General features: G+C 55.3%; 1 protein-coding gene across 1 annotated transcript; it reads left to right on the top strand.

Moving 5' to 3' along the window:
- The first annotated feature begins 8,385 nt into the window (after positions 1-8,385).
- Positions 8,386-11,171, top strand: SELENOM (selenoprotein M). The gene is made up of 5 exons (XM_055404657.2): positions 8,386-8,625; positions 10,051-10,086; positions 10,284-10,318; positions 10,668-10,746; positions 10,823-11,171. Exons 1-5 carry the CDS (start codon positions 8,506-8,508, stop codon positions 10,979-10,981), a joined length of 429 nt encoding a protein of 142 aa, XP_055260632.2. The 5' UTR covers positions 8,386-8,505; the 3' UTR covers positions 10,982-11,171.
- Positions 11,172-11,328: the final 157 nt, after the last annotated feature.

Raw genomic sequence — 11,328 nt, 5'->3', positions numbered from 1 at the left:
AGTTTCAGTCTTCAGGGACAAGTCTCCTCATTTTGCATTGGCTCAGAGAAGACAAGCAACTTGCCCAAGGTCACACAGCAAAGCTGAAGCACGGCTGGGTCCCCTGATACCCAGTCCAGGGCTCTCCCATAGGGTCCTGGAGATGGCTAGCTCCATCTCTCTCTGGGTGTCCCATCGCTACCGCCTCAGACCTTAGGGTACCCTGTTTGCCCAGTCCCTGCTTGGTGGGCAGAGGAGAATGCCAGCCCCTCAGTTGGGGGCACCAAGGTGCCTGCAATATGTGTGGGGTGTGGGACCAAGGATCAGGAATGGGGGAGACTAGCTTTAGGGGTCTTACCTTGGAGGGTGCCCCAGTTTGTGAAATCCCATGGGGCATGGGCAGGGGGCCCAGGCCAGCCCGGGTCCCTGGCCTCCTGCTGCCACTGACGCCCCGGCCCTCCATGTCTGCAGCCCAGGCAGCCCCAGGTTCCCTCCCGGCTCCAGCTCCAGCTCCTCCGCTCCCGGGAACCAGTGATGTCATCAGTCGGTTCAACCTGCTGAGAATTTAAAGGCACAGGCACACACTTTCCAACCTAGAGGTGGTTGGGCAAGGTGGCCTACCCCCTGGGGACTGGCTGCTGAACCTGGAATGGTCTTGGTAGGGGAGGAAAGGGTGGGGAGTGGGCCCATGGGCCTGGCACAGGTCCCAGCAGAGTGGAAGCTCTCTTGTTTTCACCCTCCTTCCAGTAGGCCTGGCCAGCCCTTGCTCAAGGGAGGGGCGCTGACATACCTGAGGGTAAGGTAACTCAAAGGGTCAGCCCTCTCTCCAGGGCCTCAGAGACACCTGGGTCCTGGCCCTGATCCTGTGACCTTCCTGACTCCCTGCCAGCTCAGGGCTTGCCTTGGCCCCCACCTTTGCTCCAATTTCAGGCCCTTGTGCGCCGGCCCCCTTCCTGGTTCTGTTCTTCGTATCCCAGAGCCAGACATTCAGGCTCCAGTGACCGGAGCCCTTTTGCCATCTCAGCCTCAGCAGCGGCCCCTCCTCTTCTGTAGACACCTCGCCGCCGCCTGTCCCCACCGCCAGGCCCAGGCCCCCCGGCGGTGGCGGCTCCTCTCAGCTTTCCTTCCCCAGGACTCACTGGGTGTGGCTTGGGAGAGGGACTTTCTCAAGGTCATCTGGTGAGCTGGGGAGGTCCCCTGAGTCTCAGAGAGGACAGAGAGCTGCCTCTGTGGCCCACAAGAGCCAACTGGGGCTTCTGGGGGAAGGGGACTAGGGTGGAGAACGGCCTAGCGGTGGGAGACAGATGGTGAGAAGAACAAAAGCAGGCCTGGGAACTTCTTTGGCCAGGACCAGCACAGGGCCTTGTCTCTCGCACACCTGGGGAAGTGCTGGTTGAATGGATGGACCAGTCAACCAACGAGAAAGTGAATGAGTGACACGGTTCAGACACGGGTGGATGTGGCTGTGGGCTTGCTTCTGCCTCTTCCCCACTCTCACTCTTATCTGCTAAGCTGAAACCGCAGTTCCTCCAGAACTGCAAGATTGCTTAGAAAGGAGTGCTCTCACTCAGTTTAGGCAGAAACTGCTCAGAGTTTTGTGCCCAGAGCTCCTTGCTGGCCAACAGTGCCCTCTGTATCCTCACGGATCCGTGTGGTCCCCTGCCAAAAGGTCATGTGGACAGATGCTCCTTCCCCTCTCCTGGATGGGCTTCCCACCTCTGCTTGACTGTCTCTGGCTCTAGTCTGCGTTTTGGCCCAGTGTCTCTGTGAGGCTGGAACTTGAAGAGGCAGAGACCCAGGCTGCAGTAGGGTCCTGGGGTGGAAGGGTTGTTTTTGGGTGGTGATGGGGGAGGTGATGACAGTGGTGACCGCAGGGGTGGAGAGGAGACCACGCATAGTCATGATGATGGAAGGGGAGGACTGACAGTGACGTTGCAGGTGTGAGGTGACAGTGCTGGGGTGGATAACGCAATAGAAGGGAGAGTGGAGGTGATGGTGATGGCAGCAGCAGAGGTGACAGCAAAGCGTGCTGATAGTGGAGGGCGTAGGATGAAGAGATGGCGGTGAGGGTTATAGTAATCGTGGAGGAGAGACGTGGGCAGGAGGTGTTGGGGGGTGTTATGTGGATGGAAGACGAGGCGGTGGTGGAGTTGGAGGTGAAGATGTGGTGGCAATGAGGGAGGAGGTGAGCGTGGACATGGTGGTGGTGATGCTCAGGCCACTAGGAATGGAAAGGGATTTTGAATCTACCCTGCCTAGCCCTCTGACTTCTATTTTACAGATGAGATGAGGAAACTGAGGCCCTCAGGAGTACTTGGCCTCTGTTGCAACCCTGGAAGTGAGAGAGGACAGATCCAGCTCCCAGGAACCAGTCCCAAGGCTCAGCTGATACAGGGACATCAATGCCTTTGAAAAGTCAGGCAAATAAGTGTGCAGAGGGCTCCTCTGCAGGGTCTCCACCGTCTCTCAGATCCTGCAGAGGACTCTGTTTCTGGCACTGCCACTGACTGACCTGGAGAGTCACTCAGATTCTGAGCATAATGCAGATTAAAAACAGTAGCTACCTGCTAAGGTTGCTGTGAGAATTCAACCATATAATACATATGAAGGGTTTAGCACAGAGCCCAGCACAAGCAGGGCTTGCCAGGTGGCTCAATGGTAAAGAATCTGCCTGCAGTGCAGGAGAAGCAGGTTCAGTCCCTGGGTTGGGAAGATGCCCTGGAGGAGGGAACAGCAACCCACTCCAGTATTCTTGCCTGGAATATCCCATGGAAAGAGGACCCAGGCGGGCTACAGTTCACAGGGTAACAAAGAGTCAGACACGACCAAGTGACAAAATAGCAGCAGCAGTAGCCGGCACAAGCAAGCTCTCAGTAAAGGCAGCTGCCCTGGAGTCAGCACCATCACCACCACCACCACCATCATCTATTCCAACCTGCACATTTGGTGGATGACGAAACAGACCCCGCATAGTTGTCTTCCTGGGGAGGGGAAGGAAAAGAGGCTCTGAGACCCAGACATGGCCTTGCCACAGGAAGGGGGTGGGGGGTGGACCCCGGCTGAGAAAGGAACAGGGAAAAGCTATATTTGAGCTCCTGGCGTGATGACTAAGGAGGTTGATAACAGGCTCTGGGGCTCAGGGCGGCAGGCTGGGGGCAGCTGCCAGGGAGAACCGCCCCCCTGGAGACGGCTGTCTCCGGAGGCACCTCCTGGCTCCCAGCTCCCATCCTTCACTCCTGGGGGTAGGGGGCAGTGTTCCAAGGCAGTGAGTACATCTCGTCCTGCCCCCCTGGGAATCTTAGTGTTCCCCTCTAGGCTGTTTGGGTCAGGGACAGGAAAGGAGGTGGCTGATGCATTAGCTCAGTCACTCCATAGTAACCCTGTGAGATTGGTGATCAGATCCCCACTTGACAGAGGAAGAATTCCCCCTAGGGATTACCCAGCCAGGAGGGGACAGGGCATGGGGTTCTCAAGTAGACGGATAATTCTCCCTCACACAGGTTCCCATTGAACCCCTTCATTTCTTAGAAAAAAAGATTCAGCCACATTAGTTTGAAAATTTTATGTATTATTTATTTTGGCTGTGCTGAGTCTTTGTTGCTGTGTGGGCTATTCTGTAGTTGTGGTGGGCTCTGCCTGGAGAATCCCAGGGACGGGGGAGCCTGGTGGGCTGCCGTCTGTGGGTTGCACAGAGTCGGGCACGACTGAAGCAACTCAGCAGCAGCAGCTAGAGCACACAGATTTCAGTAGTTGTGGCTCCCAGGCTTGGTTTGCCCCTCCCCACCACACCCATCCCCTTATCCTGGCATGTGGGATCTTCCCCCACCAGGGATCGAACTGTGTCTCCTGCCCTGGCAGGCGGACTCTTTATCACTGAGCCACCAGGGTAGCCGTGAACCCATTCTTTGGAGGAGAATCTGTGTTGCCAAACTGAAAAGAGAAGAAACGCCCTGGGAAGCAGAGAGAAGCAGGTGCAAAGACATGGAGCATGCCAGGCTCTGGCTGGGAAAGGATGGACATGTGCCCTCATGGCCCTTTGGCTCAGAGGAAATCCCCCGGAAACAGGGAAGGGAGGGAGAGACTTTCTTCTTCCTCTTCCTCAATCCACCTCCCAGGGTACCTGAGGATGGTAATAGTACAGAAGGGTCTGTCCACCTTTGGTTGGCTCCCTGGTCACCTGACCCAGGCCCACTGTGAGGAAGGCCACTAGCTGAGACATTATTTGAGATGTAGAGGATGCTACGGAGTATTGTGGGAAGGTGGACGAGGTACGCATCAGGGAGGGCTTCCTGGAGGAGGAAGTATACTGGGCTTGGAGCCTTTCTCCTCCCAAGGCTTCACTCCTGAGTTACCTACTGGTACCGAGTGCCACATGTTATATTACTGTCCCCTCTGGGGGAGGTGGCATCCTCACCTCCCACCCTGGCCCTCAAAAAGGGGTTCTAGGAGGAAGAGTGACTTTCCCAAGGTCACACAGCTGGAGCCCAGCTCAAGCATCCATCCTCCCTCTCCTCAACTCCCCCTCCTCCCAGGCAGCCTGGCACTGCTGTCAGCTGCTCTGAAGCGAGCGGCTATTTTTATTCTGGTGCGAGGGGATCTCGGGCAGCAGAGCCATGTAGGTTAGAAGGCTCTAGGACAACCGGCTTCAGCAGGCAAGGAGAGGTTTAATGCAGCAGTGGAAGATTGCCTGGGGGCCCTCTTTTCTTGCAATGCTGACCTGCCCTTGGCTCCCAGGTCTCCAGAAATGTCTTTATCAGAGCTCAGAACAGAGTACAGAGCCAGACTAAATCCTAGCCCTGATCCCAGGTCCAATTTGAGCCCAATCTGGTGTTAACTGAGCCCCGATCCCACACTAAGAATGAGCCTTTACCCCATCTCTAGATTGAGCCCTGACTGTCTGGTCAAGTAAAGAGCCTGATCCAAGCCTGACTAAGCCTGATTCCAACTTGAGGCCTCTATTCTGGACCCAGATCCAGCCCTGATCCTAGCTTAAGACTGAGCCATAATCACAGATTGAACTCTAACCTTGGTCCAGACTAACCTTTGATTTCAGACTGAGTCCCAAGTCCCAGTGCAGACTGAGGTCCAAGTCTGGTCATTAACTGAACCTGGTGGCAGACTGAGTCTTGAACCTGGTCGCAGACTGAGCCCTGACCCTGAGTCACACAGCTCTGGTCACACAACTGTGCCCTGAACTGGCCAAAGGCTGACCGCTGAACTTCGTCAGGCACTGAGAGCAAATTCCAGTCACTGACTGAGTCGGGACTCCGGCCCCAGCCTCGGTTCTGAATGTGGCCCTAGGCTGAGAACTGCCCCTGACCTTGTCTGAGCCTGGCATTGTCACAGTCTAAACCCCAGCACTCGCCCCACCTGAGGAAGCCTGCTGGCCTAGATTACACACTGCCACACAGGGTGTGGATTACGAGCAGACATCTGTTCCGGGAGGACCTGGGCCTCCTGTGGCTGCCGATGCCAGAATGTTCCCGGCACTGTTGTGGCCAGCGTCTCTACCATTGGTTCCACTAGCTGGCTAGTCAACGCTCAGCAGCTCAGGCTCTGGCCCCTCCAGAGACCACAGTGTCCAGGTTAATGCAATGAGAGTGGTTTGGTGGCACCTGTCCAGTGAACAGTGTGGGCCCACGAGGCACCGAGCTTTGGCTCTGTCAGCGCAAAAGCCACAGGCTCCATGGGGCCTCTGGCTTCAGCCAGTCTGGGGCCCTTGCTGGGGTATGGGGTGAGGCAGTGGGAACCCAAGGCTGTGGCCCGTTATCTTTGTAAACAAAGATTACAGTTTGTGTTCAGGTGATCCATACTTACTACAGAAAAAAATACTGTAAAGGAGGGAAAAAAATTCACCTATAGATTCAAGAACCAGGAGATGACCGTTTTGATTTCCTGGGTTGTTTCCTTCCAGACTTTGTGTTTTGGTCTAGGCGTATATCTTCATATACACCTATTCTGTACAATTTTTTGGCTGCCCTGTTGCTACCATGACAGCGTTTGCAGCTCATGTCCTTGATGGCCTTCAGGAATGGATCCCAAACAGTTAAGCCAGGGAGCATTTCCATTCTCCAGCGACTTGATTGGACCATGGATGGACCTAGAGAACAATGAGGAGACTTTTGCTGGGGGCTTTTGGGAAAGAAAGTTTGTTTTTTCTCCTGACAAGTTTACCAGAAAACAAGATTTCCCCTTGATTAGATATGAGTGAAGAAGTCTGTAGCGTTCTGATTACTGCTCCGGTCATCTTGACACCACGCAGACAACTCTGCTAATGACAAACTGCTGTTACGGAAAGCAGAATGGATAGAGATCAGGCCTCGGTGACCTTATCAACCAGATCAAACCTCATCTGAAGCCCTCCCTCCCTGAACTATTTTGTTATTTGAACCAACAGATTCCACTTGTTGTTTAAGCCCATTTAACTTGCGGTTTCTGTGATTTGCAACCTGGAGCATCACAATTCCCAACTGATATTACTGTTTTAAAGCTTTAAAAAAAACTAACACCATAACTGTGAACACTTTCCATGCCATTCAACACCATGCCATGTCGTTTTAAACGTTGCTTGATTCTTCTTTGCGACCCTATGGACTCTACAGTTCAAAGTCCATGGACTTCTCCAGGCCAGAATAGTGGAGTGGGTAGCCTTTCCCTTCTCCAGGGAATCTTCCCAACCCAGGGCTTGAATCCAGGTCTTCTGCATTGCAGACGGATTCTTTACCAGCTGAGCCACCAGGGAAGCCCAAGAATACTGGAGTGGGTAGCATCTCCCTTCTCCAGGGGATCTTCCCTGCAGTGAACCAGAGTCTCCTGTTTTGCAGGCAGATTCTTTACCAACTGAGCTATCAGGGAAGACCAACCTAAGGAAGTATCAGCATTTGCTTAACTCATCCCCTGCTGTGACATGCTTCTGTTCTAGCTCATTTTTCACCATTGTAAACAGTGTCTTGATAAACATCTTAACCTAACCATTGATTCCCTCTCTCAAGATTACTTTGGGTCAAATTCTGAGAAGTGTAATACTGGGTAGAAAAACTATTTTTAGGGTTTTGATTTAATGTGTCAAGTTGCCTTTCAGAAAGCTTGGATGAATTCCCACTTTCACAGCAGTAATCAGAGTGTTAGACATAGACTATCATTTCAATAATCTGAATAGAACCAATTATATTTACTGTGTCCTCATGTATTTATAGATAATGAACATTAAACAACAGCCCTAAGCCTATTATATCTTCACAATCAAGCCAGTGAATGGGAAGTAACAGGGATGAACGAAGGGCTCTAGGCAGACCTGACTTATCCATGAGGTTCAGTGTCTATGGCCCATCACACTTTTAGGGGCCCACAAAAATGTTTTAATTTTTTTTAATCGGAAGGAAAAAATGAATAAATAATAATGAACCTAGCCTGGATTATATTCATTTCTTTTAAAATCAAAGCAGTTGTAAAATTCAATTAAAAAGTATTTATCTAGCTGCATCATGTGGCATCTTCCTTCCAATCACGTGGGAACTTTCCTTGGGGCAGCAGGGTCTCTAGTGGCACATGGGTTTAGTTGTCAGGATTGAACTTGCGCTGTCTTTAATTACAAGGTAGATTCTTAACCAAAGGACCATCAGGGAAGTCCCTCCAATTTCTAATATAAGATATTTTAATAAAGGAAGGGGCCCAGGAAGGCAAAACTACCTAGCATCAGTGAAAGCCATAATGCAGCCTTGGCTGGATGTTGAGAATTCTGAGTCCCAGTCCAGATTCGGTGGGAAAAAAGCATTGCGACCAGTGTGCAATGTCTGCCTTAGGCGTGAAGAGGGGAAGTCACATTCTGATCTAATCGTCTTTGTCTTGGTGACATGAACACGGGAATGTATTGGGTTCAAATCCCAGATCTACAACTTAATCGTTTTACCTTTCTGAGCCTGTTTCCTAACTTGTAGAAAGGAGATCATTGGGCCTTTTTGAGGTGCTGTGCCAAGTACTGTTCTAAAGAGCTCTCTCATGTGTATTAACACTTTTATCCTCCCAGCTCCGACGTAATATTCCCATCGCCATAACGTTTGCTCAGGAAATTGAAATCCAGATCGGAATCTCGTCTAGAGAAAAAAAAAAAAAACACAAAAAACACAAACAAGGATTCCCCAGGCCTTAGTTTCCCCATCTTCAAGTCGGGTGTCTGACCCAGAAACTCCGGTGCCCGTGCGCATCCCGCCTGCGCCCTCTGCCGGCGTGCGGGGGCACTGTCTGGACGCATCCAGTCGGAGCATCCATCCTGTCGGTCCGCAGAGGGAGGGTGGACACTGTTGGGACCCGGAAAATAAAGGGCTGCGGGCCAGAGAGGAGCCCAAACCCCGCCGTGAGCGCGCGGGCGGCCCCCACGCAGGCCCTGGGCGGAGACCGAGAGCGGGAGGCGTGGTCCCTAACGGGGCGGGCCCTCCAGCGGGGACCCGGCCAGCTCTCCGGGCCAGACGTGGCGCAGTGGCCGGGCGGTTCACCTCCAGCTTGCGGATCATCTTCGGCCGGGTTTCAATGCACCTCCCGCTGCCTTCACCGCCCCTGTTGCTCCTCCTCGCGGCAGTCGCGGCCGCCACCACCACCTTCCGGCCCGACTGGAACCGTCTACAAGGCCTGGCCCGAGCCCGGGTAGAGGTGAGTGCGGCGGCCCCCCAGCCTAGGGACCACCGCCCCTAAACCCCGTGACTCCTTAACTTTGTAATCACTGCCCGTTCTGGCACAGGACTTTCCCGACTCCTTCGTTCCCCTCGGAGCCGGGACTGTCCCTCCCACTTCCCAGACCCAGAACGCCCCAGCACCCACCGTGGAAGCCCCAGACACCCGATCTTGCGGCCTGGAAATCTGAACCCCTCCCTAGCGCCCCATCTGGCCGGACAACGGGCCCCCGACACATTGGCTCTGTCCCCTAACTGCTGGCTAGTGACTCTCCCAAATCTTCTCTCTGGAGCCCAACTCCCCCCCCCCCCCACTCCTCTCTTTTCCTGGAATTCCTCCCCACCCCAGTTCCGGTTGGTCTCTCTCTCTCCCCTCTCTCCCCGCATGGGAGGGATGACCTTCTGGGAGCCTCCCTGCCACGCGAGGCAGGGGGCTGGGAACTGCCTCACTGCCTTACCAACACTTGTTCCTCAGGAATCCCTCCACCCTCCCCTGCCAGGGAATGCCCCGCCAAAAAGTCCCTGTCTGGTTGTGTGACTTGGATCATCACAGACACTCTCTGGGCTTTAGGTTTCTCCCTGGAAAAAAAGGGCGGAGGGCGGGGTGGAGGGCAGTGGGGGTGTGGAGGGGGAGGAGGACAAGAATGGTAGTCCTAGGGTCTGGACTCCCTTTGGGAGCTAGCTCCCCTTCAGGGAGTACAGGGAGGGGCCTCTTGGGGAAGCAACCAGATGGTCTGTAGGGCTAGGGAGGGCCAGCTCTGCGTGGGGTGAGGTAGGGACCAGATGGTAGGCGTCTCTCATGGGGCCTCGCAGGGAAGTTCTGAGATGTTTCCTTCTGGTCGGCCTCCACCCTGAGGTTCTTGGGGCCATGAGCCAGGCCCAGGTCTCTACTGCCTGAGGGGAGTAGGGTGATCATTTCTCTTGGGCATTGGGGGTGGGTCAACCTGGCGCTAGTGGTAAAGACGCAAGAGATGAGGTTTCGATCCCTGGGTTGGGAGGATCCCCTGGAGAAGGCCATGGCAACCCACTCCAGTATTCTTGCCTGGAGAATCCTATGGACAGGGGAGCCTGGCGGGGTACAGTCCACGGGGTGGCAAAGAGTCCGACACGGCTGAAGTGACTTAGCACCCAGGCGCAACCATCAGTACGATGTGCAGACAAGCGCTCCGAGGCTGGCAAGCGCCCTCAGGCCTCTGGCTTTGCCCTCTTGTGCTCTGGCGTGGTTAGGCCTCCGCTTCCCTATCTGCAGAGTCCCCGTCCTGCCTCCATCTCCACATCTTGCGAACCTCTGTTCCAGGGAGTGATCCACAGCTGGGGGATGTAAGCCCAGGTGGGGGATGAGGGTAAAACGGGGGTGAGCGTAGATGTGAGAGGCTCCTGACTCTCCCATTTTGTCCCCCTCCAGACATGTGGAGGATGACAGCTTAATCGCCTGAAGGAGGTGAGTTTGAAGGAAGGGGTCGTCAGCTCTGTCCTCCCTGAGTCTTCTGAGGGGTGGGCAGCATGATCCCAATAACTGGACGGGGGAGGGTCCCTGGGCTGGGAGTCAGGAGCCTGCATCTGACTTGCTGTGTGACACTGGGCTTCAGTGTTGGTACCTGGAGGGGGTTGGGGCCTGATGCTCTGGTTCCTCCGCAGGTGAAGGCCTTCGTCACCCAGGACATCCCACTCTAGTATCCTCCTTCTGTTCTGGGGGAGGGAGGAGAGGGAGGGAATCTTCCAGAATCTCCTTCTACTTGACTTCACCGAGAGAGATGAATGGTTTTCATATGACAAGTGGGGCTGATTGAGTGAGCTGCCCCGCGAATTCCGAGGCGGTCTTGGTTGGCAAGAGAAAGTGGGTCTGACCGGCACAGACCCGGGAACAGACAGGAGGCCCTCCTCTTTGAACCCTAATCTCCTCACGTGTAAATGAGGATCCCTGCCCTACCCGGGCAGACCAAGTAGTGTCCACATCGACAAGGCCCCCGGGAGACCCCGCCTGCCTCTGCCCACCACTATCCGCCTTAACGCGGCCTGCAGCCACAATCTGGCGATGAAACACCTGCCAGGGGCCGACCCAGAGCTCGTGTTGCTGGGCCAGCGCTTTGAGGAGCTGGAGGTGAGGCCTGGGGAGGCGGGCCGCGGGTGGGGGGAGGCGGGCCCCGGCGCCCTGACCCCGCTCCTCTCCGCTTCAGCGAATTCCACTCAGCGACATGACCCGCGAGGAGATCAACGCGCTGGTGCAGGAGCTCGGCTTCTACCGCAAGGCGTCGCCCGACGAGCCTGTGCCCCCGGAGTACCTTCGGGCGCCCGCTAGGCCCGCCGGAGGCGCTCCTGACCACGCAGACCTGTAGGTCTGGGGGCGCCGCACTCCCCCACCCCCTGCCCGAGCCCCGGGGACAGAATGAAGCGCTCAGCGGCCCGGGAGCACCTCCCTCGTTGAGGGCCGACGCCCCGTCCCCGAGCCGGCAGGGATGGAATTGGGGGGTCCCTCCCAACCCCTCTCTTCCCTCCCCAGCTCCACTAAATTCCCTTCCGCCTTAACTGAGACTCGACTCTTTCTTTGCTGCGGCGGGGGAGGAATAAGAGCTCCTCGAATACCCCTGGGAGACCCCGCATTCCCAGCTGCCTGAGTAGGGACGTGGGCACACCTTGCCCGGCCGCCCTCCATCCAACCCCCCCAAGGGAGGCAGAGAGAAAT

The sequence above is a fragment of the Moschus berezovskii genome, chromosome 19 (assembly GCF_049115385.1).
Source record: "Moschus berezovskii isolate FMDL1 chromosome 19, NW_MosBer_1.0, whole genome shotgun sequence".
Classification (NCBI taxonomy): domain Eukaryota; kingdom Metazoa; phylum Chordata; class Mammalia; order Artiodactyla; family Moschidae; genus Moschus; species Moschus berezovskii.
The sequence above is the reverse complement of the archived record's forward strand: the minus strand, read 5'-3'. Positions and strand labels throughout refer to the sequence as shown.